The 26,987-nt window shown below is 38.8% G+C and overlaps 1 protein-coding gene across 22 annotated transcripts in view; it reads right to left on the minus strand.

Moving 5' to 3' along the window:
• Nucleotides 1-26,987, minus strand: part of DLGAP1 (DLG associated protein 1) — a 573,475-nt gene that overhangs the window by 191,451 nt on the left and 355,037 nt on the right. For 2 of the 22 annotated variants that reach the window (XM_084888092.1, XM_084888089.1), the window contains exon 1: nucleotides 8,064-9,085. The exons of the other annotated variants lie outside the window; for them this stretch is intronic. In XM_084888092.1, coding sequence (XP_084744218.1) covers nucleotides 8,064-8,114 — 51 coding nt within the window. In that variant the 5' untranslated portion in view covers nucleotides 8,115-9,085. Of the gene's footprint in view, nucleotides 1-8,063; nucleotides 9,086-26,987 lie in introns of those variants that run through there. 22 annotated transcript variants of the gene reach the window in all.

The following is a 26,987-nucleotide window of genomic DNA, read 5'->3' on the forward strand; positions in this document are numbered from 1 at the left end:
TTTCACAATTGATTTCCTCACTCTTAAAAACATGTCCATTACAGGGACGGGCCAGGCACCATGTTAAGGCAGCAGGTCCAAGTCAGCACAGCAGAGGCTCACGCTGCTGGGATGGCTGTGGGCCGGCCTCCTGGGCAGCTGGTCAGACAGTTGCTATTTACACTGAGGTCTTTGACCCAAACTAACTTAGGAGAAAGAACGCAGCTGAAGAGAACCTTTGTAACAATTCGCGCTGCAGTGTCCCTGTTCGGCCCAGAGTCTCCCAACCACTACCCCAGAGGCTACCACTCAAGTTCCCACCTGCAGTGGTTAGCTTAGACGGCCACCTGGCCAGGCTAGAGTACCCAGTTGTTTAGCCAAACACTAATCTAGGTGGCTCTGTAAAGGAATTTCGACCATGTGGTCAATATCTATGATTATATTAATCATAGTAAACCCTCAATTTTGTGGACCTTGGTTTAACAGACTTCGGATTGGACGGGCAAAATTTCCAGCCTGTATGTCATATGTGAAAATTAATACCCTGTTAATTTTTAAATGCTTTTAAACCAAGATTTTCTTACAAATAAGTTAACAGGTTATTTTTTTTGTAACTGTTATTTTTAACAACATTTTACGGAATAGGCCATGTGTTGGGGGAAAAAACCTGTAGTAATTTCACCGACATAAATAAATATTACATATGTACAACTAAAATCTTCCTATTGAAATCCAAGAATCACCGCTTGTGAACAATGTTTGGGGAATGATTAGGGTGTGATCACAGGGCATGGCTCAGGGTAATTGGTTGTGTTGTGGCCGGTGTGACTTTCTGCAAGAGTTCTGACTGGTGCTGGCCAATGTTCCCACGTGTGCTAAACCATGCCCCAGCCGTGTACATTTGTTTTATAATTTTAAAAATATTTTATTGATTTTTTTACAGAGAGGAAGGGAGAGGGATAGAGAGTTAGAAATGTCGATGAGAGAGAAACACCGACCAGCTGCCTCCTGCACACTTCCTACCAGGGATGTGCCCACAACCAACGTACATGCCCTTGACCGGAATCGAACCTGGGACCTTCTAGTTCGCAGGCCGACGCTCTATCCACTGAGCCAAACCGGTTGGTTTTGGCTACATTTGTTTACTCATGGTGACTGGTGAATGCACCCATTCACTAGACCTATTCAGTATAAATTTAAATTTATAGTAATAACATATAGAAAGCTTTTCTGGGAATTTAAACTTTTCATACATACTGAATTTTAATTAGTCAAACATGTCTACATGTTTTACATAAGTAAAAACAGGTAAACTAATTTATCAATTTTTAAAATAAACACAGTTGGAGAACCTACTTTATTATATAATGGACTTCCCCAGCTTTAACGAATACCCCTAGCCCGAATTAGTCCATTATAGCGAGGTTTTACTGTAATTTTGTTTCAGTTGTGAATGGGATGTGTTTTACTGCTGCTCTTACTATTTATATTTGTAATGAAACTATAATAGTAGCCTTTGTTTATGAATATTGCATTGAGCATATGTATCCCTTTTTAAAGAAAAAATATGACCCTTGGAAATTTTCCCTCAAATGTGCAATACAATAGGTAAAAACCAACCTGTGGTTTTATTATATTTGAAAATAAATTAGTGTGCATCATTTAACATAGTATTTTGTTATTCTCCTTTTGTAGGCTGCCTTGGTAAAAAAAAAATCATGTCATAAAAGAAATGACAAATTAGATCTGGGCGTGGAGAAAAGTTGTTTGTAAATTCTAGCTCAGATAATGAGTTGCAGTTTGAACCAAACAACAAATGATAAAGGAATTAATCCCTGTTTCATGCATGAAACAGTTCTTTCTTTTATTATTTCTTGCTTTTGAAGAGTAGGATGGAAGGACTACTTTCTTTGGACACTGATCTAGGGTTCATGAACTTCATTATTTTTTTTATTTTTTATCCCATGATAACTCTCCCTAAAGGATTTGATCAATGAATCAATTCATCCCATCCATCCATTCACTTTTATTTGCTTCTTATATGCCAAGCACTGTGGGAGCAGAAGATATAAGTATCAGTAGACTTGCATTTGCCCTCTGGGATCTTTCCATCTATTGGAGGGAGCGGTGAGATTAGTGGGGGTAAAGGGGTAGGGAGGGAGTAACAAGCACTCCAGTGTGATTACAATCAACTGTGGAAATTGCTAGAAAACACATACCAGACAGTGCAATTAGCATGGGAGGTGGTCCAAAGAGGTCATATTGACGAGCTACTTGAACGATGGGCATACTTTGCCAGCTGGGCCCAGGGCAAGAGGGAGAGGAAATAGTGTATGTGGAGGCATGGCCATGTGAAATGGTGCTATGTGTTCTGTATGAGGTACAAATTACGTACAATACACGGAGAGTTGAAATGAAACAGACTTCCCTTCAGATGGAGGCCTCTCTGGGTACTGCTAGAAATAGATTAAGCTGAAGGCTCTCAGTTTCCTGCTAATGGTCTTGACTAGATCTAAAGCACATGTCTTTTCCAGAATTCCTTTCATTGTATTGCCTCCCCTCCCTTCCCCCCCCCCCACCCCCAAATAATATGACACTGAAAGCAATAGGCATGGCTGCTTTTGTTTCTGGGACACAGGTCGTATTTTCTAAATCCATGTTTCCTCCCTTTCTCAGCAAGCCTGGTTGCCCAGGGAAATTACCCGAACTAGCCTTTCTTCTTAACTGCTCTGTCTTTCCTGAACAGAATATTCACCATCTGCTCAGCCACCATGCACTGTCACATCCTACCCTCAGTCACTATTTATCTCCTCCCTTCCCCACAAGACCTCACTTCTGATGTTTAAAATCTCCACACATGGCTTCACCCTTTTACCTCCTCCTTCTGCACTTCCTCTGACCCACGACACTGACATTGTGATCCCTCCAACCGTGCCTCTGGGTGCACATTGTACACTTACAGGGCTTCTCTGCCCAACACGTCAACCTTTGTCATGTCTCTCCCAGAGTTATCTTTCATTTCCCAAAGTGTCACCACAGTATTAGCTTCCCATGGCTGCCATATCAAATGATCAAACTTAGTGGCTAAACATAACTCATTTATTCTCTCACAGTTCTGGAGGCTAGAAGTCCAAAATCAGCTCACTGAGCTAGAACCAAGGTTTGGGAAGGGCTGAGCTCCCTCTGGAAGCTCTACGGAGAACCCATGTCCTTGTCTTTTCCATCTCTAGAGATGCATTCCTTCCCTTCCTCCATCACAAAGCCAGCAGCACGGCCTCTTCAAACCTCTCTGCTCTTATGGTCACATGGCCTTCTTCTGGGACCAAGTCTCTCTCTGCCTCCTCTTTATAAGAACACTTGTGATGACATTCATGCCTGATCAGATAATCCAGGAAAATGTCCTCATCCAAAAATTGTTAACTTAGTCACATCTGCAAAGCCACATTTGCCATGTAAGGTAACATTGGTTATTTCCTGGATCAGGGTATGGGCATATTCTGGGCCACTTTCCACATACCACAACCACCAACACATTATAGGTAGCTGGGTACCTACTGTGTGCCAGGCATCATTTAATGAGATAGGCACCATAATTATCTCTGTTTTACAGGTGAAGCAATGGAGGTGCAGAAAGGTTACTTGATTTGGTCAAGGTCACATAGACAGAGAAATGGTAGAAACAGGATCCAAACCAAATGTCTGTCAACTCAGAAGCCTTCGCTCCTCACACAAGGCTGTACTGCCTCTCACATTCTGAGACTGTGTGCAAGGTGTATTGGTTTGCATCACTAGGACCTGAAGACTATCTCAATCAACACAAAATGGAACATTTTCCAGAAATTGTACATTTCCCTTCTCTAGCTGTACTTCCAGATATTTCTCCCACAGAGAGCACTGCTCATTAAGTGCCTGGGTAGTAACAAGTAGCAATTTGCTTCCCCGATGAAAGACCAATGGGAGCCCCCTAAGTGGTCTGCCATCAGACTATGGCTGGCGAACATTAAGGGCTCACTGAGCTCAGGCAAAAGCACCGTGGAAAGAGTAATCATAGAGCAGGACTGGGAAAATCGTGTTGAAAAGGACAATGGAAATGAAACAGAAATGTGAGGCCCAGCTACTTGCACTGCGGAGAGAGCAAGAAAAGCAGAAAACTCCCGGAGACATAGGGGCTATAGAAGAAAGCTGGAGGATAAAGAATACGGAACAAAGAAAGGCACTTTCAGATTAACAATAAAGGAAAAGCACACCCAGGGCAGACCATTGGAGGTCAAAAAGCAAATGAATAGGTAGGCAGTGACAAATTAAGGATTTTTTTTTTTTACAATCCACTGTTCATTTTTTAGGATGAAAATTTCCTCTCATTCTTAGGAAGCAGTGGCCCATATGGAGAATATAAAGAGATGGCCCCTGGAATTAAGCAGACCAAGGGGCACATGACTGGTGGCAATTCGAGCCTCAGGTGTCTCATTTATAAAATAGGAATAGGAACAAGATGACAGCATGGATGATAGGAACAGATGAACCGCTTTATCACAGTACTTTGCAGGAATAAATAACAAAGAATCATTGAGTTCAGTTTCTGCAACACCACCAAAATAAAAGATAATAAAGCTTGTTATGGAGCCCAAGTATCTATTCACGCATTCATATAGAATTTGAATGAATTCTATATGGCTACTAACTTTGGATAAGAGACTGGATATGTTCCTTCATGGAATTGGTAGGTTAGTGAAATACAATAGATAATACTATAAATAGAAGAAGCATGATAAAGAAATCATGGATGCTTGGAAAACATATAGGGAGCGGGTACTGAACTCAAACCTGGCCAAAGAGGGCTCCTTGGAGGAAGTGCCATCTCAGAGGAGGCTTGAAGGTTGTAAAGGGTTTAAGCAGGGGAGAGAAGAATTTTGGATAGATGGATGGAAGAAACAAAGGAGACAGCAGCTCATGCAAATGCCCTGGGCAGGAGAACATGGCACCTTTGAGAAAGTGAGAAGGCAATCAGTAGGGCTGAAATGAAGATTAAACAGGGGGAGTGCTAGGAAATGAGGCTGTGGAGGAAAAGTCTCCACCTATGTCATACCCTGTAAATCATGTTAAGGGGTTTGGACTCTATCCCCTGAGTAAGGAGGAATCACTGATGACTTATATGCACTAGGTTTGGTGATTTTCATCTGTATTTTAGAAACATTTTGGGGCTATAGGACTCAGAATGGACTGGAGTAAGGGCAAACCAGAGGCAGGAAGACCACTTGGAGGTATCTAGAAAAATCAAGGTGAGAAACCAGAGAAATGTAACTAGAATAGTGGCAGAGAGAATGGAGAGAAGTGAATAGAAATAACATTTATAAGACTTTGTGATTTCTTCACTCATCCATTCATCCAACTGACTTTTATGAGTTTACCTTGGAAATGTGAAGGTGAGATAGAGGTAGGGAAAATCAAGGTTTTCCCATGTTTTGGGATTGAAAAAACTGTGTAGGCAGGGATGCTATTTACAGGGGTAGGAAACAGGATAAGGAGGCTCATGGGGAATATACTAAGCCCAGTTTTAGACATGATAGCTTTTGAGTAATACCTTTGTTTTCATAATGCAAACATCCTTTCATTCCCGACTGTGAGCTTACATGAGGTAACATTAGCAACCATAAGCAAGTCTAGTGATATTTTAGTCCTCCCTCATCTTTGCTCCTCCTCCACTTAATTCTGATTGTCCCCAAGAATGAGCTTTGCATGTGTTTGGGAACAAATCTGTTTGCTGCCTTCTGCTTGGGCCTCCTTGCCATCATGCCAGGAACGTCTTATGATGGCGGGCCATCTGTAACAATGCCACTGTCTCTGTTACCACCGTCCCCAGCTGATGGCTGCTCTGTGGTCTTTGCTCTGTGGGTGTGTGAAGGAAAGGTGGGGGTGCTGCTTCCTCTAGATTTTCTGCATTAATTAACACTGAGAGTTAACATGTGAATCTATAAATAACACATGCCTTGCATTTGGCAGCTTTGCATATCATCTTGAGCATGAGTGGGTTGACCATTGTAGACAACAGAATCATGAGAGGGAAGCTGGTCATACAGCCTTGCAGACTGACATCAGCAGGTTGGTTTTAGGTAGCCATAGTGGATAAAATGTCATGCTGGTATAAAATATTTTGTGTTGTATAAAGGACAGAAAATAGAAGAAAACAAAGTGGTGGTTACAAAAATTTGCTTTCCAGTTAATTTATTCCAGGGGATGTACAGCAATGGGGGAAAAAAAAATATTAGAATTTAAGGGAGAAAAAGAGTGCATGGGGCAGCCAAGGATGGACTGGAGCAAAGAGGTGTGAGAGGGAAAGGGGGAAAGATGAAGAGAAAATGAACACTTTATAAATAAAAACCAACCCACCACATTGCACTTCCAACAGAGTTCTATAAACAGAGAATGGAATTGAACACATCTTAAAGTCTTGAAATCAGAACAGGTAACATATGTCTGTCTGTCTTGGTGTTCTTTTTTAAAAAAATATATATTTTTATTGATTTCAGAGAGGAGGGGAGAAAGAGAGAGATAGAAACATCAATGATGAGAGAGAATCACTGATCGGCCACCTCCTGCACACCCCTCCCCCCCTTTAGGAATCGAGTCCACAACCCTGGGCATGTGCCCTCGACTGGAATCGAACCTAGGACCCTTTGGTCTGCAGGCTGACGCTCTATCCACCGAGCCAAACCATCCAGGGCTGTCTTGGTATTCTTAAAAATGAACTGTGGTAGACTAAAATGACACACTCCTCCTTTACATGGTTGTACTATATTAGAGGCATTTCAAGAGAAATGCTCAAATTTATAGGTGGACGATGGATGATATTTAAGTGGAACTAAATCATTAGTGGCAGCTAACTACTTGTACTCAAGCATCCTGTTTACACTTTTAAGGAACACAGGCACTGTGGACACTTTAAAGGGGGGTGGGTCATAAAAACTCTTTCATTTCTATAAAAGCCTGTGATGTTTAAAGATTGCCACAAAACAAAAACATCAGGTGTCTACAGCCCACTCCCTACTCAGGAAAACAGAATGGGAAGGTTTGGCAGTAGGAATAGAAGAAACATTTCCTTTCCATTTCTCCAAAATTTCCACATAGTTTGGCTGCTTTTGAATAGACCTTCTGAAAATGCCTTTTGAGGTCACCTACTTTGAGAGAATAGAGTCTCTAATTTTCAGGTGACACAGCAATGAGCCCAGAGAACATAAATCTTGATCATATTTTTTTTTCATTCTTACAGAAAAGATTGTAATTTCCCCCCTATCTTGCTAAGCTTTTGCTTGTTTCAGGGATTTATGCTCCAATCTGACTAAAATAAAAATCCTTGTGTTAAAGGCTGGAAAACTGATCACAAAAAGCATAACCAAAGTAGATACGAAAGTCTCATGGTTTTTAATTCCATGAACTTCAGTGAATATACAAGTACTAGTACATTTTCCATATGAACTAAAATCATTGCAGCCCTGGTAAGTAAGACACTAATAGCCTAAATTCATATTACTGTTATGCTTCTATTTTAGAAATACAATCTTTAAAAAAATAAAACCCATCTAAAGCTGGAATAATGTTAGCAACGGAAAATATTACCTTCTTGAGAATAACATGTACTTAGAAATGAAATGACTCAGAAACCAACATGATTTATGTATTCTGCTTTCTTTAGAGCACATTCAACATCAATTTATATGTCATACTAAATGCTAAAGATATTCAATAAGCAGTGCTTAAATACATTTGTCTAACTCTGCTGCATCTAAATTTTCTGCTGTTTAGCTAAATTCACTTTGCACAATGGGCGGTAAAAAATTATTATATAGATAACATTCTTACTAAAAGGCTGGATTTCTCCCTCTGCCCCTCTAATACATAAGCAACCTAATCAGAAGAAAAGGGTGCATTAGGGGTACTCTTCATAAAATTGTCCATCCCACATTCACAGACATAGTGAAACATGAAATTAACTGCAGCATATTAAAGGAAGAATTATGGATTAGCACAGAAATCAAGCACAACGAGACTATTTTCTTTCCCATAGCCCAGAATTGCCATTAGCTTACCTTATTAGCTGAAATGCCAAACAGAATGTCTTTATGGAAAATTAAGTTCATTATTCATCTCAGCGTTGATTTGGTATAGTGCAGCTGAGAGCATTTAGCTTCTCTCTATGATTTGCCGATGCAAAGTGAGTGAGTAAGGCAGTAAACACAGAACTTGGGAGGCAGGGAGTGGTTGGCTGTGGCTCACAATGCTAGACTTGCAACTTTACATTTCATTCATATCAAGATACCTAATGAAGTCAAATCTTATCACTGAAGAATATCACGTTGGTGAATACTTAGTGCAAATTTTTAAGCCTACGCAATTTTGCATAATATTTGCAAGAACAGTGTCCTATATACTCACTACCCCAGCAAAATTACATTGCTATTTTTTTCATTATCTCAGTGGATTCTTAGGCTATTGATTCACATAAAGTGGATAATGTATGTTTTGTCAAGGAGGAATCCACATAGGGAAGCAATCTCTGCTTTTTTAAATTTATTTTTTATTTTATTTTTATTTATTTATTTTTTAGAATACCTGTGATAGTCTGCTAGCAATGGAATGACAAATGTATTTTACAAATTTGAAGGTAAGTGTACAGGCACACAAATTGGATACAACATTCAGAAAGCTAATAAAGAGAGAGACTTTAGGGCTCCGGAAGTAAAATATTATAGCAATAAGTATCTGTTCTCTGGACAGCACATTCTCTTTGTAGAAAAAAATGTCATATTCTTTAATAATTAATTAATTTTCTTCAAATGAAATAAACACATTTTAGAGTTGATTTTGGCAAACACTTTTTCCTTCTGAACAAATGATTTCTGTAAAAAGTGCTCCAGAAAAATCTTGTTTCCTTAAAGTGTGCCTCATTTCCAGATGGGCAAAAGAGCTGTTGCAGCTTCCTCTCCAGGTGTTTCAGTTCATTGAATTTGAGCAGGCAGCATTTTTTAAATCCAGCTTTACCAAGTAAACTGTGCAATCACAGCAAGACCAGTCCTAAGTTATCAATAGACAAGGACAACGTGACTTAGCAAATACTTTTAAACCTTTCTTGTCTTTGGCACGGTGCAAACTAGACCCTAGAACTTCCCTCTCCTGAATTAATAAGACTATGGCTGCCTCTAATCCTATATAATAAAAGGCTAATATGCAAATCAACTGAAAGGCCAGTCACTATGATGTGCACTGACCACCAGGGGGCAGGTGCTCAATGCAGGAGCTGCCCCCTGGTGGTCAGTGTGCTCCCACAGGGGGAGCATCGCTCAGCCAGAAGCCCTGAGCTAGGCTCACAACTGGCCAGTGCAGCAGTGGTGGTGGGAGCCTCTCCTGCCTCTGCAGCAGTGCTAAGGGCAGAAGGTCTAAGCCAGGGGTCTTCAAACTACGGCCCGCGGGCCACATGCAGCCCCCAGGGGAGTCTGATCCTGCCCGCCAGGTTTTTTGGGCAGTGAGCGCAGCCAAGGTGTTACAGTAGGAATTAGTAGTTCATATAGTCCGGCCCTCCAGCTCTCTGAGGGACCGTGATCTGGCCCCCACTTTAAAAAGTTTGAGGACTTACTAAGCTGTCAGTCAGACATCTCCTGAGGGCTCCTGGACTGTGAGAGGGTACTGGCAGGGCTGAGGGACCTCCCCACCCCAAGTGCACAAATTTTGTGCACCAGGCCTCTAGTGAGATATAATTAAAAAAAAGTAATAATTAGTTGAGTTGCCTCAAAATAATATACATAGGGTTACCATCTGACTCAGAAACTCCACTCTTAGGTATATATCTGGAGAAATGAAAACATGTACCCACACAATAATTTGTACACAAATGTTTATAGAACTATTATTCATAATAGCCAAAAAGTAGGGGAAAAACCCTAATTTCTTTCAATTGATGAATGATTAAAAATGTATTCTACCCAGAGAGTGGACTATTATTTGACATTAAAAATAAACTAAGTATCAATATATGCTATAACATGAATAAATCTTGAAGACAATGTGCTGTTTGAAAAAAGCTAGTCACAAAAGATCACATATATGATTCCATTTATATTAAATGTCCATAATATGGATAATCTATGGAGACAGTAAGTAGATTAATTAGTGGTTTTCCTGGGTTTGTGGTAGGAGTACTGGGAAGTGAATGTTTCTTTTTGGAGTGATGAAACTGTTCTTAGATTGATGGTTGCACACTCTGTGAATGTACTGAAACCATTGAATTGTATACTTTAAATAAGTAAATTTAATGGTTTTTAAACTATATCTTAATAAAGATATTAACAAAATTATTATTTTTTAAAAAAAGATTGTCATGCTATGTTTGTAATTATAATAATTTTATATTATAAATTCTGTAGAAAGTAGATGGGGAGCATTAGAAAAGAGTAGGGACAATCCCAAACCTGGAAAATCCTTGAGGACTCATCAGCTGTGAACATACCTAGAGAACCATTATGCTAGTGTTTAGTCATGGCTAATTTTCTTTCTTTCTTTCTTTCTTTCTTTTTTGTTTTGTTTTGTTTGTTTTGTTAATCCTCACTTAATGACATTTTTTCCATTGATTATTTTTACTTATTTATTTTTAAAATATATTGTTGTTGATTTTTTACAGAGAGGAAGGGAGAGAGATAGAGAGTTAGAAACATTGATGAGAGAGAGTCATCAATCAGCTGCATCTTGCACACCCTCTACTGGGGACGTGCCGGCAACCAAGGTACATGCCCTTGACGGGAATCAAATCCGGGACCCTTCAGTCCGCTGGTCGATGCTCTATTCACAGAGCCAAACTGGTTTCGGCATCATTGATTATTTTTATTTTAGAGAGAATGAAAGGGAGGGAGAAAGGGGGAGGAGAGAGAAACATCAATATGAGAGAGACACATATACCCCACAAGTACCTCAACTAGAACCAGGGCTCAAACCTACAACCCAGGGACATGCCCTTGATGGGGAATTGAACCTGCAATCTTTCGGTGTGCAGGCTGATGCTCTAACTGCTTAGCTACACCGGCCAGGACATAATTATGCCTAAATTTCAATAAGACAAAACTCTAAAAACAGAGAGAATAATAGAAAGAGGAAAAGGAGGAGAAAAAAAAAAAAAAAGAAGAGGCAGAAAAATAGAAGAAAAAGGAAAGGAGAAGAATGAGAATAGGGGGATACTTGTTTTTGATTAGATAACATAAAAGGGCAGATTATTCAAGAGGGAAAGTGGGATCACAAACCTTAATTCTGATGATACAATATGAAATGATTGCGATGAGAATAAAAGAATACTTTTAAATTGGCCAAAGAATTGTACAAGGAGAGTTTTGAAGTGTTCAAATTAAAGGACTTCGATTCAAACTTGAGAGATGAGTTCACAATAAAAAAGAATACAGGTAAACGAGGAGCATATACAAGAATTTTACCAAAGAGCTAAAGCACAGAATAAAATGAAGTTTTTGAATTTTTTAAAAAAGGAATAAAAAAAACCCACTATGAACAGAAAAAAAAGGCCATTTAAAAATATATGAATTGGAACACAGAAGAACAAGGACAATCCCAGGGCTTGGTCCAGATGGTGTATGGGAATGTGAACAGATGATGATGAAGGAGGAGGAAGGGAAGGAAGAGCAGCAGGAGGAGGAGCAATGCAGAGGAGGAAAAAGGAGGACAAAACACCAGACTTTCAAACTTCACCATTTTCTCTATCAAAGAAAATGATTCTCAAATTGGAAAGTGTAGAAGAAAAAGCACGGTGAAGAGACATGTAAATTCTAGGAAAACCTCTTTCATGCAGATGACTCAGAGATTTACATTTCATTCCATATCTCCCACATGAACTCCAGCTACTTGACAACTTCACTCAGATTCCTCAAAGCACTTAAAGTCAAATTGTCTTCTCATCTCTCTTCCCGCCCCCCCCCCACCCCCATGTCCTCACTATACCTCTTCTAGTGTTCCCTACTTCAGTGAATGAAAAACCATCTTTGAGCAAGTCAGAAAGATAGGTATCATTCTGAACACGTCCTTCACCTTCCATAAAACCCAGTTCTGTAGATTTGTGATCTCTGGAAACCATTCACTTGCTTCAATATCATGCCACCATCTTTGTCCATTTTCTTTCACCTGGAATACTACCTTAGTCTTCTAACTGGTTCTCCTTCCATTTTACCTATCTTTTGACTTCATCTAAGGCAGTGATTCTCAACCTTTCTAATGCCACGACCCTTTAATATAATTCCTCATGTTGTGGTGACTCCGAGTCATAAAATTATTTTCGTTGCTACTTCATAACTGTAATTTTGTTACTGTTAATGAATCATAATGTAAATATCTGTGTTTTCCTATGGTCTTAGGCTCTACAGCAGCGGTTCTCAATCTGTGGGTCGAGACTCACAAGTTGAGAACCGCTAGCAGGGAGGCCTAATAGGGCAAGTATGAGGCATTCATGGAGAGAAGGCAAGGAATAAACATTTTGGGTTCAGGGACCCAGCAGTCTGATATTAGGTGCAAGATATTTAGCGTAGTATCAATGAAGAAAGAAACAGCTCTGATCACACGCAGGGAAGAGCTCCCACCATAATTCAATAGTAGTCCCTACCATGGTAATACTACATTTAAATTTATTTGTGTGATTGGTCTGAGTAATGTTTTCTTCTCGCTGACAATAAGGAGCGAGAGAATAGAAATCATGCCTATTTCTGATCATCTTTGTATTCTTTGCATTTACACAGAGACTGACAATTGTAGGCATTTAATAAATATTTTTTTTGAATGACTAAATGAAAGAGCTCTGAAATTGGCAGGCTGTGGTGAAATGGCAATTTAGCATAATTGCTACCAGCAAAATAATGTAAAGCATGTGTTCCACGATAGGTGTGAGGGCTAGTCTCATTTATTAGGTCTCAAGGTTCTATATCTTTCCCTAGTTAACATGGCTATGGTGTCATTACGGCATGAAGATCTACTATTAATTAAATATACACATTTTGCTTAGAAAATAAGCAGGCGGGATGTTGATTTAAAATACCTAGAGATTTATTAGATTAATAATTTAATTTCCCAATGAAGACATTTTCCTTTTTTAAAAAAGGGCACACCTAAAACCGTTAAGCTTACGTTTTTGTGCCTGGGCCAATGATATCTTTGTGTACTCTGAGAGCTTCCGGGAGGACCTCAGCATCAAGGCGGGTAATCTTAAAGATTGTTAAGGGAAATATGGCAGCAAAGAATGATGATGGACAAGTCTTTTGAATCATCCAAAGATAAAACTCGATGGGCTTGGATTTATATAACACAGCCTCGTCCTAGAACATGGTGTTAAGTGGAAGGTCTCTGAGCACTAAGAGAAGCAGCCTGGGCTTATGGAAAAGTAGTATGCTAATCTGCCTGTGCTTTATTTTTATTTTTGAAGATTAACTTGGTTGATAGGTAAACACACACCCTGAGCTTTCTTATGCAGTCATCTTTATAGAGAGAAAACAGTAGGGAAATGTTTCTGAATGTTAACAAGCCTGGTTTTCACAGAAACAGAGTTTTTCTCACTTAACCTAGAATCCATTCCAAACAATAAAACCACAATAAAAACCATACCCACAAATCACATTTTTAGCAAAACCAGCTGAAAAATCCGCAAACTCCACAGTCAGAGTCAGGCAGAACATCTAAGAGGGGTCATAACAATGTGGTAGGTAAACAGGAGGTATGAGTTGAACCTGGAAAACTCCATCAAATATATCCTCCCCTAAAGTGAGGGCCCCATCTCAGAGGCGCATGCTGTGGAGAAGGCCAGGTCTAAGGACGTGATGGAGAGTGAGTGGGCCAATCTCATGAAGGGCCAGAAAAATTCTTTCTGAAAATGACTATCATTAGGGTCCTCATGTGACAGGCAGACTGTGAGTTCATCCGTGAAATAACCGAGGGAAAAAAGTAGGTTTGGTCTGAGAGTCAGAGGATGTGTGACTACATAGATGCATTATATCATCAACAAACAGTTGATAACTACAGCAACAGCAAAAGAAGCCCCGGGATCATGAATGCTCGAGAGAATACTGCCCAGCAGTCTCTTTAGAGCAGTGGTTCTCAACCTTTCTAATGCCGTGAGCCTTTAATACAGTTCCTCATGTTGTGGTGCCCCCAACCATAAAATTATTTTTGTTGCTACTTCATAACTGTAATTTTGCTACTGTTATGAATTGTAAATATCTGTTTTCCGATGGTCTTAGATGACCCTGCTAGCGGTTCTTAACATGTGGGTTACAACCACTAGCAACTGTTGCTGTAGAGCCATGGAGGGCATTGAGCAGGTGGCAGAGCTCAGGACATGGTGGGCATCAGCTGCAGCGGGATGGTGGAGCAGGTGAGCGGGGGCGCCAGACCAAGGTGGGGTGCCAGTCGCTGTCATAGAGGCAAGCCTCTGGTGGTTACTGAAAATTCTTTGCTTCTGCATTCCGTGATCCTGACTGGCATTTGCACCTGCTGCCAGTGCCAGAGCCGCCTTCACACCCACTGCTAGTGCTGGCCCTGTTCACACCCATAGCCAGTGCCAGAGCCACCACTTGCACCCACTGCTGGCACCTGGAACTGGTCCCAATTGCTCTGGGCCATCAGCGGGTACAAGCATCAGCTGCTGGCCCCAATAGCCCCTGAGGGCTTCTCCACCTCCCCCTGCTCCTGAGGGGCAATTGGGGCAGCAGCCACCACTCATACCCACTGCTGATGATGGTCCCAATCACCATTAGCAGGTGTGAGCAGGGCTGGTAACGCCAGCACATGGAAGTGGCAATGGTGGGAGCAGGGCTGCTGGCTAAGAGGGAACTGGGGGCCATAGCAGGAGGGCTGGGTGGGAGCATATAGGATGGACCAAGACCTACCCCTCTACCCACTGCAGTCTCACTCTCCATAGTTCCTTCCAAGGTGCACAAATTTGTGCACTGGGCCCCAGTAGTTAATAATATTGTATTGCATATTTAAAAGTTGTTAAATAGTTCATAAAAGTTATCATCAAAGAAAAATAATTTTTAAATTTTGTATAGTGATGAATAATGACTTATTGTGGTAATCATTTTGCAATATATACAAATACTGAATTATGTTGTATACCTGAAACTAATATTATATGTCAAGTATATCCCAATTGAAAAAACAAACAAACAAAAAACAACAACAACAACAACAAAAACACAGCAGCAAAATCTAGTTCAGTACATTTTAGAAGAGGTTTATCTTCTTAATGGATTTAAAAGCAATTATTTTAAAGATGCAACCTCACATGAAGTTCCTGTCGGCTCTATATAAGTAGATACAGTCTAAGAATTGTTTTCTATTGCTAATTTGTTATTATATTTTTGTTAAATCATTAATGGCTGTTAAATATGATAAAATGCCTTTCATGCACATGAGATAGTCCTATGTGTTTTCTACTTTAATCTTCTAATGCTGTGAATTATGTGAATATCTTCTTGAATGTTAAGCCTTCCTTTTATTACCAAATAAATCCTACCTGGTCATGTTATTTTATATTACATTGAATAATTGTTTAATCTTACTCAAATATTTATTAAGGATTTTTGTATCAGGTCCATGAAAGAAATTGCATTAAAGTTTTTCTTTCTCAAATTGTCCTTGTCAGTTTAAGAATATACTAAATCCTAAGATGAATGGGACATTCCTTTTGTTCAGATATCTAAAAGAATTTTTGTATGAGATCACAATTTCCTTGCAGGTTTCATAAAACTATTTGGGTCTGGTCTTTATTTTCTGTGTAAATTTTAAGCTAATGTGCCAATTTTTTAAATTGTTGTAGATATATTCAAGCTGTCTGTTTTTATTGAGTTTTGAAGAATTTATTTTTCCAAAAATTACCCCCTTAAGTTTACGAAGTCTATTTCTGTTCTATTCATATGATAGATTTAATTTCTACTGTATAGTTATCCACGTTCTTGTCTTCATTCCTGACAATGTTTATATTATGCTTTCTATTTTTTCTCACTAGGTAGTTTAGTCCTCAATATGACCAATATTTTCAAAGAACAGCAACAACACATAAATGTTCAGAGTGCTGATCTATGGGTAATTTCTATTATCTTTATTTTCTTATGTATATTACAAAATTTCCTCAGTAATTGTATATTAAGTTTACGAACCTCCTCAATAATACCTATAATAAAATTATATACTTTGAAACAAAGTAAAGACATATGAACTAAATAGGAGATTCATAACTGGTTGAATGGCTTTCTCTACATGGTATATAAATGTTTTCATTAAACACTATAGAACGGTTTCTAGAGGTTTGCATAAGCCTTTCTGTTTGGCCTTATTCTGAACATTTTTTAATAATCAATATTGATGATGATATATTAGACACTATTATAAGATATAACATATCTTGGGAAAAATTAAAGTATTGGATTTCAGATTTACTAGTATTCTCAAATTTTGACAGCAGAGACATTTTTTTTTTTGGTAGTCCAAATGGCACTTTCAGGTGGAGGAATTGGAAACAAGCTGTCTCTTCCTTGAGATTCTACTGCTATTTGCTGGAAAATCATAGAATAAATAAATAACAGTAAGATAATACTGATATAAACTATGTTCCCCCATAGTTAGCACATAATCTGCATGACAGTCAGGGGTGGCCCTGGGCTAGAAAGGCATATCTATATCTGTACGATGACATTTAATAAAAATAAATATAATAATATTCTACCTTATGTAGTACTGTGCACAATCCAAGTGCACAGTACAGCGTGGGAGAAACATGTCAACAACATTTCATGTGACAAAATGGCTTTTGAAAATCTTATCTGAGTATGAGATAGGTTAGCATGGCTGCCAGACAAGCTACTGCATTGATAGAAGAAGGGTGTTTATATCCAAAGATTTAAAAAATATATATATTTTTTATTGATTTTTTTACAGAGAGGAAGGGAGAGGGATAGAGAGCTAGAAATGTTGATGAGAGAGAAACATCGACCTACCGGGGATGTGCCTGAAACCAATGTACATGCCCTTGACTGGAATCGAACCCAGGACCTTTCAGTCTGCAGACCAATGCTCTACCACTGAGTCAAATCGGCTTCGGCTATATCCAAAGATTTTTAATGGGTGCTGTGAAGTCTGAATTCAACTATAACATTGTTCACACAATTATACCATAAGGTAAAAGGGATACTGCTTTCTTGGAACAAGATACAGTTTGTCAGTTGGGATGTTGACAGTGCTGGAAATCCTCTTCTTAGAGAATTGCTGAAAAAACTTTTGAAGATGGACCAGTGAAGACTTAGGGACAGATAACTTTTCATCAAGCATTTGCAGGACTGCCATGTGGAAGCGTAGTTATGTTTATTTCATATGGCTCTCCATCCAAGTTAAAGGGAAGTGGATTTGTATTCACAATAGAGAAGAATTGTCCAGTATGGCAATTGGTACTGGGGTGAAAATTCAGACAACCTATGCAGAGGTATTTGGGACTATATGCAAAAGTCCTTAATTTACATACTCACTGATCCACCTAGTCCACTTCTAGGAATTTCTACTGAATAAATAATTGGATGCCCCTTGAGGCATTTGTACCAGTAAAAGATTTGAATAGGTTACTAAATTAATAGAAGGAAAAGAAAAAGAAATGTCAAAACAAAAACCAGAGTGGGGCAAAGAGAATTGGGAAGAGAGAATGAATTCAATGGAACAGAAACTACTATTATATTAAGTACAGGGGTGAAAAAGAGAGTGAGATATTATTAGAAAATCACCAGTCAAAATAAGGTTGAATGCAGGCCACTGAAGCAATGGCCCAATTTTTTTAATTAGATGAGAGAATTGTGATTGCTAAAATAAAACTTAGATTGAGGATCTCTTGTGAAGTGAGGTCAACAAAAATAGCTAATGGGTGAGAAATTAATTATTTGAAAGTGAAGAAACCTATTACTAATGGGCATCAAATTGTTTATAATGTAGAGTAAGGAAGTGGATTATTGTGTACCATAATGCTGCATTAATAGAGGGCTTCAGGATGTAGTATGTAGAGGCAATGCTTGCTGTAGAAGGGTGCACTCCAGGTTAGACAAGTCCAGACATTTTTGATTGTCTCTATTGAAAATAATGGAAAGAACGGGGGAAAAAAATCTCTGAAAAATAATCATTCAAAATTAGAATACTAAAATTATTTTAAAATACTAAGATTTACTTGTACTTCTCTTTTTGAATAGAAGAATAGTGTATAGCATTTGGGAACACTAACCAGAAAAGAATTTTTCACATTTATAAAAAACAACACTTATTACATTACTCAGAATGTTGAAAAATTGTAAAAATATTTAAATGCCAAATAACTGAGAAATGGAGGGTTTAACCATGGTATACTATGTAGCATATTTTAGTAGCTATGTATATTTTCATTAAAATTAAACTACTAAAATAATAAGCATTTATTAAAACAAACAGCATGATTTTTACCCTATCACTTTAGGGAAACTGCTGGCAAATGCAATAGTTTCTTCCTAATTGCCAGATTTATCGATAGACTTTCATTCCTTGCCTGACTCAACTACTGTTTGGTGGATGATCTTGTTGAAGCTTCTTTATTTTGTGATATATTCTTCTCCCTTTGCTTGCATATGGTTTTGTTTTTCTTTTGGACTCTTTATTATTGTTCTCCTTTTGCTTTCTGTCTGTACTTAAAGTCTGGGTAGCTCAGGAAATTGGCTTATGCTGCTCATCTTCTAAGTTGCACTTGCCCCCAATGTGATCTCATTCACTTAGACTCTTCCACATGGTAATTTCCAAATGACCTTTCTCCATTCCTGTCATCTTCCTGAACTTCAGAATAAAAAATTTACTGCTTTCACTTCTCCATCTTTCTCACCTGAATTTTAAAAAACATTTTCTACTGACTTTTTTTTTTTTTTTGAGAGAGGGATAAAGATAGAGAAAGATAGAGAGATAGGAACATTGATGAAGGAAACATCACTGATCAGCTGCTTCCTGCACTCCCCTTACTGGGGATCGAGCCCACAACCCAGGCATGTCCAACCAGCAGCATTTCGGTGTTCAGGACACCATCCAACCAATTGAGTTATTTTGCTTTTACTTTCATTGCTTGAACCATAATAATCTTGTGTCTAGATTACTGTAATAACCTCCAAACATTTGAATAAATGAATACCTGCCTCTGGGACATCTTCAAATGGCACATCAGATTCAAAATGTCTAGAACGAAATCATTGTCTCCATCCAAACGTATTCTTTCTCCCATATTATCTGTCAGAACTGGATGTACTGATGTGCACCAAATTTTTCAAGCAATGAATTGTTTTTCATTCCTACTCCTCTCTTTCTGACAACTCAATCATTCACTCGCCAAGTACAGGCGATTATGTATTTCAAGCATGTTTTCTCCTTTTAAAAAATTGCTATGATCAGGATCCTTCCCCTCTTCCAGGATAATGAGAGCGCCTGTGGACAGGAATCAGCCTTTCCCCCCAACTTTATGGCCCCAGCCTTTATCAGAGTGTCTGATGTATAGTTAATGCTCCTTGAATTGAGAATTTTATTATGTACGAAAAAGACAAAAAAAAGTATATGACACAATCATTGAAAATGTGTAAAATGTATATATTTATAGATATTGGAAGGAGTTTTCAAGTGATATAAATATTTGGGGTTTTACTGTAAATTGAATAATAAACACTTTAGATAAAAAAGAAACAGCAAATATGTGATTCATAAGTAAAGAAGAATCTAGACCTACTCACTTAATATAGTCTAAAAATAGCTTAAAATAGACTAACATAGTTTAAATAGTCTAAATAGTTTAAAATAGTAAAATAGTCTAATAGTTTAAAGTAGTCTAACAAACATGAATTCTTTCTATCTCCGCATAAAAGAAATATCCAGATTTGCCAATGTTATCTCCAAGGGTTTAATCTCCAATATTTACAGTCATATAACTTAAAGAAGATAAACAATCCAATCCAAAAAGTGGGCAACAGATCTAAATAAATACTTTTTGAAAGAGGACATACAGAAGGCCAAGAGACATGTGAAAACATGCTCAAAGTCACTAATCATCAAAACAACAACTTCACTTATATCATTAAGTTAATGATCATGAGACGGAAAGCTTATCCTGGCTATCCAGGTGGTCCCAATGGTAAGTGAAAGGGAGAGTCAGAGAAGGGGACGTGACCACAGAAGCGGCGTCAGAATGAGGTGACTGCTGGCGTCGAAGTAGAAAGCAGTAGCTAGGAGACAAGGCATACAGGCTGCCTCTAGAAGCTGGAAGAGCAAGAAAATGATTCTCTCCTAGAACCTCCAGAAAGGACTGAGATCAGCTATTCCTGTGGTTTTAGCTCACTGAGACCCACTTTGGACTTCAGTCCTCCAGAACTGTAAGATAATAAATCTGCGTTACTTTCAGCCACGAGGTTGGGTATCTTGTTATAGCAGCAGTAGGAAACATATACAGATGCTATAGGATTTCATTCCATCCAAAGCCTGACAAAATGAAATCCCTGCAGTGGCTCTGAAACCTATTTTGTTGTTGCATTTTACTTTGCTACTACCTTCAGGCTTACTAAAAATAATAGCATTTATTGAGGCATTATGTAATGTCCCTTTCCCAAGTATTGTTCTATGCCCTTTATATTACATTAGCTAATTTAATCCTTTCCACAACCCTCGAAGGAGACCGAGGCGGAGAGAGGTTACATATGCATTCAAAGTTGAATAATCAGTAAAATACAATTTGAACACAGCTGCATGACTCCAAAACTCTTCCTAGAACTAACTTTGTAGCCTTCAAAATGCATGGCTGTCAGAAGAGGAACTCCCTCACCAACCTGCTGTTTATATTTACTCACTCTGCCGATAACTATTGTGGTAGACAGAATTTTGGCTCCCAGGATCTCCACCCTCTGGTGTCACACCTGTGAATATATTATGTTAGGTTTCATGGCAAAAGGGACTTTGCAGATGCCATAAGGCCATTCATTAATCAGTGATATTAAAATAGGTAGATTATACTGGATTAATCTGGCATTCCCAATGTAATCACAGGAGCTCTTAAAAGAAGAGCTTGTTACATGCATTTTACTGCAATAAAATAAAATAATGAAATGAAATGAAATGAAAGAGAAGAGCTTTCTGCTGCCTCAGTGCAAAAGATGTGGCAGAATTAGAAAAATTCAAAGCATGATAAAAATTCAGTGTGCCGTTTGTTGGCTGGCAGATGAAGGGACCTCAGTTGCACAGCTACAGGAGCTGAATTCTGCCATTTACTTGAACACATTTGGAAGTAGAGTCTTCCCCAGAGTTTGCAGATAAGAGCCCAGGCAAGCTGAGACCTTTATTTCAGCCCTGGGCGGCCTTGAGCACAGCACTCTGCTGAGTCAGGCCATGCCTGGACTTCCGATCCATGAAAATGTCCACCTTTTAAATCTCTCTGATTGTTCTTCTGCAAAACTCTGAACTGAGCTGGCTGCTGACATAAGGACTGTGTAGAGGTGTACACTCTATTTCTTCTTCTCTCCCTCCCTCTCTTTCCCTTGAGCTTTCACTCGTTCCTGCCTATGACCATCATCATCCATCCATCCATCCATCCATCCATCCATCCATCCATCCATTCATCTATCCATCCATCCATCCATCCATCCATCCATCCACCCACACATAAATTGTGTTTGCTAAACACTAAGTTATGCCTGGGGGATGCAAGGTTGAATTACTGAGCAATTAATAAACATGGAAAAATGCTAAGAGAAATTTCAATATTCTTTCATAGAAATTATAGAAAAGCTTTAGAGATACAGCATTTCCAGTTGGGAAATCTTTCTTGTCCTCTACCCTTCCATTCCTAAACTCATGTTGGGATTCTTATTCTTAAAAACCCCATATTCTTTGTTCAGGTATCTTTATACTTCTTACTTTGCCTTGTATTATATATTTATTTAACTATGTGGTGTCCCACTTGACTGTAAACTCTCTGAGAGTAGGAACTATTTTACAAATCTTTGAATTCCTCTCTCCTCTCAGCTTCAACCCTTGTACACATCAGATCTTCCTGTTTTTGCTATTTTACTTGATCACTCAGTAAAAGCTCCTTCACAGTAAATCCTAGTATAAACTTTACTTTGTAATAAGATATTCAAGTTCCAACAGAGAATCTACTTATTTCAGATAATATGCTACCACAACAACTCCTTAACAAGTGCATATTCCTCAAATTATTCTGCGGTCATGACCAACAGGTTTTTCTAATGGACTGTTATAAGAAAGAAGAAAAGTAATCAATTTTAAGTTTTTTTAAAACTACCTAATTAAAAAACTACAATGATATTTAACAATATCATGATTAATGGCTCCTTATCCCTTTTGAGAATATGATAAATGTTAAGAACATTTCTCCCAAGCAAAAGGAGTATAAAACACTCCTCCCAAATTTTTAATGTAATATCCAGAATTTACTGAGTACCTGGAGTTTATTCTTGCCCACCCTACATTTCCAGTCTAAGAACACTTGAATTAGGTAGGTAGGTAGGTATGCCCAGTCTTTCTGCATTTGAGTTCTCCTCAATACCCCTCCCTGTTCTCTATCCCACCAAAGGGTCTTCTCAAGGTAGAATGACTTCAGCGGTCAATCCGGCTGCTCTTCAGTTCTGCTCTTTGGTTGCCTCAACTATGAGTAACCTCTCCACGAACACTCCAGGCCTGGAAACCCTCTGAGGCTCTCCATTAGGGTTTCCTGCCTCACTAAGTTTTTCTAAAAAGGCCTTTTCTGAAAAGTGAAGTTTTCAACTGGCTTGTGGCCATTTCATGTCTTCTGGGCTGAAGCATCTCTCTCCCCAGGTCTCAAATATGGCCAAAGAACACCGGGCTTCAGAGAGCAATATGAGAAACATGGTGTTGAAGCTAGGTAAGTAAACAAAGGAAACCAGACAGCACATGTTTGGTTAAACCGGTTTCCCCAAAACAAGAATCTACTTTCAAAAGGACATCGCAGTGACTGTTCGACTGCTGCCTATTATGTAAATAGGTAATTACATTTACAATTCAGAATAGTGTGTTTAAGTCTCACATGGACACCCATGAATTAAATTTCTAGTGTGCAAAGGTAAGGTGTGAGACTCACTCACCTCATGAATAGGGTTAATGCAAGCACTGCCTTGGAAAACCCATAGCAAGTAGGGTCTCTCTAGAAAGCTCTTGCCTTTCAATCAAAGGCAGGAGAGTGTGATGTAGACAGAAGTGTCTCAGGTAAGATGCTAACCATGCCTGATGGCTGGGGAGAGGGCCTGTTGGATTGGCACCAGTGGTGTGACTGGCTGTAGCAGAAATCACTAAGCCTTGCCAAGCTCTGAGTCCATTTGCACCCAGGCTCAGCTCCTACAGGTGCCAGAACATGGTAATTTACAAATAACTATGAGTAGGAGGAATGCTTTGCAGGCTTCTTTTGTAAATAAGGAGGAGAATCACAGATGAGGCTTAGTGTCCGAGACAGAGCTTCAGTTGCAAAGCTCAGAGTGTGAATGGAAATATTATTGTGGGTACTTCCCAGTTGGCTAATGGTGAGTCAGGCACACAATACGAGGCAGGGGCAGAGCAGGGCTCCTGGGAGGGCTGGTGCCAGGGCTGAGGGCAGATCCAGGGGAACAAATAAACTCCCAGCACAATGCTCCACGTATATAACATGTAGCTGGTAAACGCTCAATGAGAATCTGGGCAAATCCTCAGGTTTCTAGTGAAAGTTGATTGTCCTTACTGAAAACTAGGTACTTTATAGAATAGATTCCTCGAAATAACTCCACGAGGTGAGTCTTTTTCAAAGGAAGAAACAGAAGCTAAGAGTGGTGGACTGGATTATTTAATGCCACCTAGTGGGTAAGTGGAGAAACAGGCATTCCCACAGGGCAGCTCTTACTTTCACGGAGCCGTCCTCTGCCCAGGCACACACACAGAAGTACTGACCAGCTCTGACACTGCTGAGCACTGAGACATCATAACAGGATGCCACCTCCATAGGGAAAACCCCAAAACTAGTAGAAATCAGTGCATTAAGACAGGCCTGCGCGCGCGCGCGCGCACACACACACACACACACACACACACACACACACATTACCAACTCAAAAGAAGAAGAGGTATGCTGTCTACTAGCTTTCTGTGACGGTGGGAATATTGTATATTTGTGCTGTCCGATGTGGTAAACACCAGCCATACCTGGCTACTGAGCTGAGTACATCTTCATTTAACTTTAGTTAATGTAAACTTAAATAGCCACATGAGGCTAGTAGCTACCATATTGGACAGACAGAACTAGGCTATTTGATTAAAAAGGAATCCAATGTGCCATCCGCCATCATTTTACCAAAAATTTCCTTCGTTCCACCCCTGAGATGTCCACCCAGCCTTCCTTTACACATTTTTTTAAATGTATTTTATTGATTTTTCACAGAGAGAAGAGAGAAGGATAGAAAGTTAGAAACATCAATGAGAGAGAAACATCGATCAGCTGCCTTCTGCACACCCCCTACTGGGGATGTGCCCACAACCAAGGTACATGCCCTTGACCGGAATCGAACCTGGGACCTGTCAGTCCACAGGCCGATGCTCTATCCACTGAGCCAAACCGGTTTTGGCATCCTTTACACATTTTTAATATCAAGAATCTCTTCATCTTACTTGAGATCTGATGCCTTTGTTAGAAAACTCTTCCTGATCTAATAGCTCCATTCTCAGGTGTATGATCTGGGGATGCCGTTAGGTTTCAGTGTAATCATAAACCCACTCTTACTCCCAGGGGTTATCTCTGGACTTGCTCTCTCTGCTTTTTTCATACCATTGAACTTCTATGTCTTTAAGGGCAGCCCCACTGCATCTCCATTTTCTGGGTACAGTGTTGCTGCTGCTGCCCACAGAATCCAGGAGAGCGCCTCCTACTGGCCTGGTACTGATGTTGAGGATGCTTTCCCTTTCCAACAGGACTCTGCTTACTGTCCAGATTTTTTTCTCTAGGGCCTGGGCAGCCCCACTGCCTCCAGGGCCAGCAGATTGGTTGCTGGACTCAGGAGTCTGATGCTTCCTTTACTCTTTGGGGAGTTGTCTGTCTTCTGCGTCACCTTCACACCATTGCTTATCCTGATATATTCTGCTGAGTGTTAAATTGCTTGGGCCTGGCCTCTAGGCTGGACCATATTCTCCATCTTTGGGAAATGTGAATATTTTAGAAAAAAAAATGATTCCATATCATCTTGTCTATCAGGGACTCAATCCAATCCTCAATGCACTTGCACTTATTCTCGCCAGCCTGCTGGTTAGCTATCTAGTTCTTTACCCCAAGCTGGTCTTTAGCCCTTTCCCACTTTTACTAGTATCTAGTCACCTCTCCTGGAGTTCAGTCTGGGTTGATCGAACAGGTGTTAAATAAATCTTGGTTGAATGAAAGACTTGTTGAGAATGGCAGTTCTATTAAATCATTCAACAAAAATTTTCTTTCTACAACCTAGACGATGCAAAGGGATTATATATTTTGATACTTGGTTGGATTCCTCACTGGTGGAAAATAAGAAAGACATTGCTACATTCTATTCATTCATTAATCTAATAAAACATTTCAAAAATATAAATGAAATTAAATTGGCATGGTTTAATTTTAGGGAATTTTTTTATTTCTTAATCATCTTCAAAGCCCTATTAAGTGATTTATTAACATTTTATTTTATGTATGGGGATATTTTATAAAATCTTGAACCAAGAGAAAGTGAAGGCTGTGGAACATATTAAGCCTGTATCCATTACTTAAAATTAACTTCATCTGGGCTTAAACAAATGGGACAGGGCATTAAAAAAAGCTTGCTAGAACATGAAATTATCTACAATGAGCTACATGTACCTAGGAAAAATCCAAAATAAGCTGAGAATCAGGATAAGTATTGACTTTCAAGTTCATAATTAAATATGGTACCTATTTAATGGATTTAAAAAGTTTGAACATTCTATATGATTACTTATTAAAGGAATTCAGTTTAAACTCTACTAATATCTGTGAATAGCACTGTTTATGCATTGGATATAGGTATCCAGCTCTAAGCTAACACACATGAGTACTCTGTCCTGGATATTCTTGACTTGATTTGGTTATACTTTTATAAGGTAATTTATAAGCATTCTAAAGATAGATCTTTAGGGAAATATCTCTTTTCCTTATGGATTAGAGTAATAATTAATCAGATAGTAAAACTGGTGAATTTCTCCAATATTTAGTTAATAATCTGGATTATAGGAGTTCACGCACCAAACAGAATTCTGGCTCACAGTATGCCTGGAAAATAACTGTCTGGTCTCCCTAAAGGACAAATATAAAGTCATGCTTATTTAGAGGAATCATATTTGGGGCTCCTTAGTTTATTTCATCATCATTTCAATGAAATTACTTCTAATAGAAGCAAACATTCCAAAGTTAATCCAAGGAAAGGATGGAAAATGGGAAGACAGTGATTATTCAGATATATAACCTTATAGTGTTTTAACAATGTTATAACTACAATCAAGTTGGCAGTCTAAAGGGGCCAATAGTACTGTTTCTCATTGAGACAAACAAAAAAGCAAAAACAGCCTTGAGCAATGGTTCTTTCTTAGGTTGAGATATAATTTTCTTGTTACATGAAATGATATTTTATATATCTGACTTTGCAAATGAACCTGATATATTACTTGCTTTCTAACATGACCACTCTCCAAACTAGACTTGGGTTTATGGTTAAGCACAATGTTAGAATCTGTTTTTTTTAACCATAATTAATAATGTTTTAAAATTGGTATTAAAATAAATTCTCATCAAGAAATATTCTTGTAGAAAAAGATCAAAGGGACTATTTACACAGCAGAGGCTGCATGGTATTGGGAAAGTGAATAGATTTTGGAATTAGATGATCAGATTTTAAATCTTTGTTCTGTCATTTAATAGC

Source organism: Pipistrellus hanaki (assembly GCF_964339955.1).
Source record: "Pipistrellus hanaki genome assembly, chromosome: 6".
Taxonomy (NCBI): Eukaryota; Metazoa; Chordata; class Mammalia; order Chiroptera; family Vespertilionidae; genus Pipistrellus; species Pipistrellus hanaki.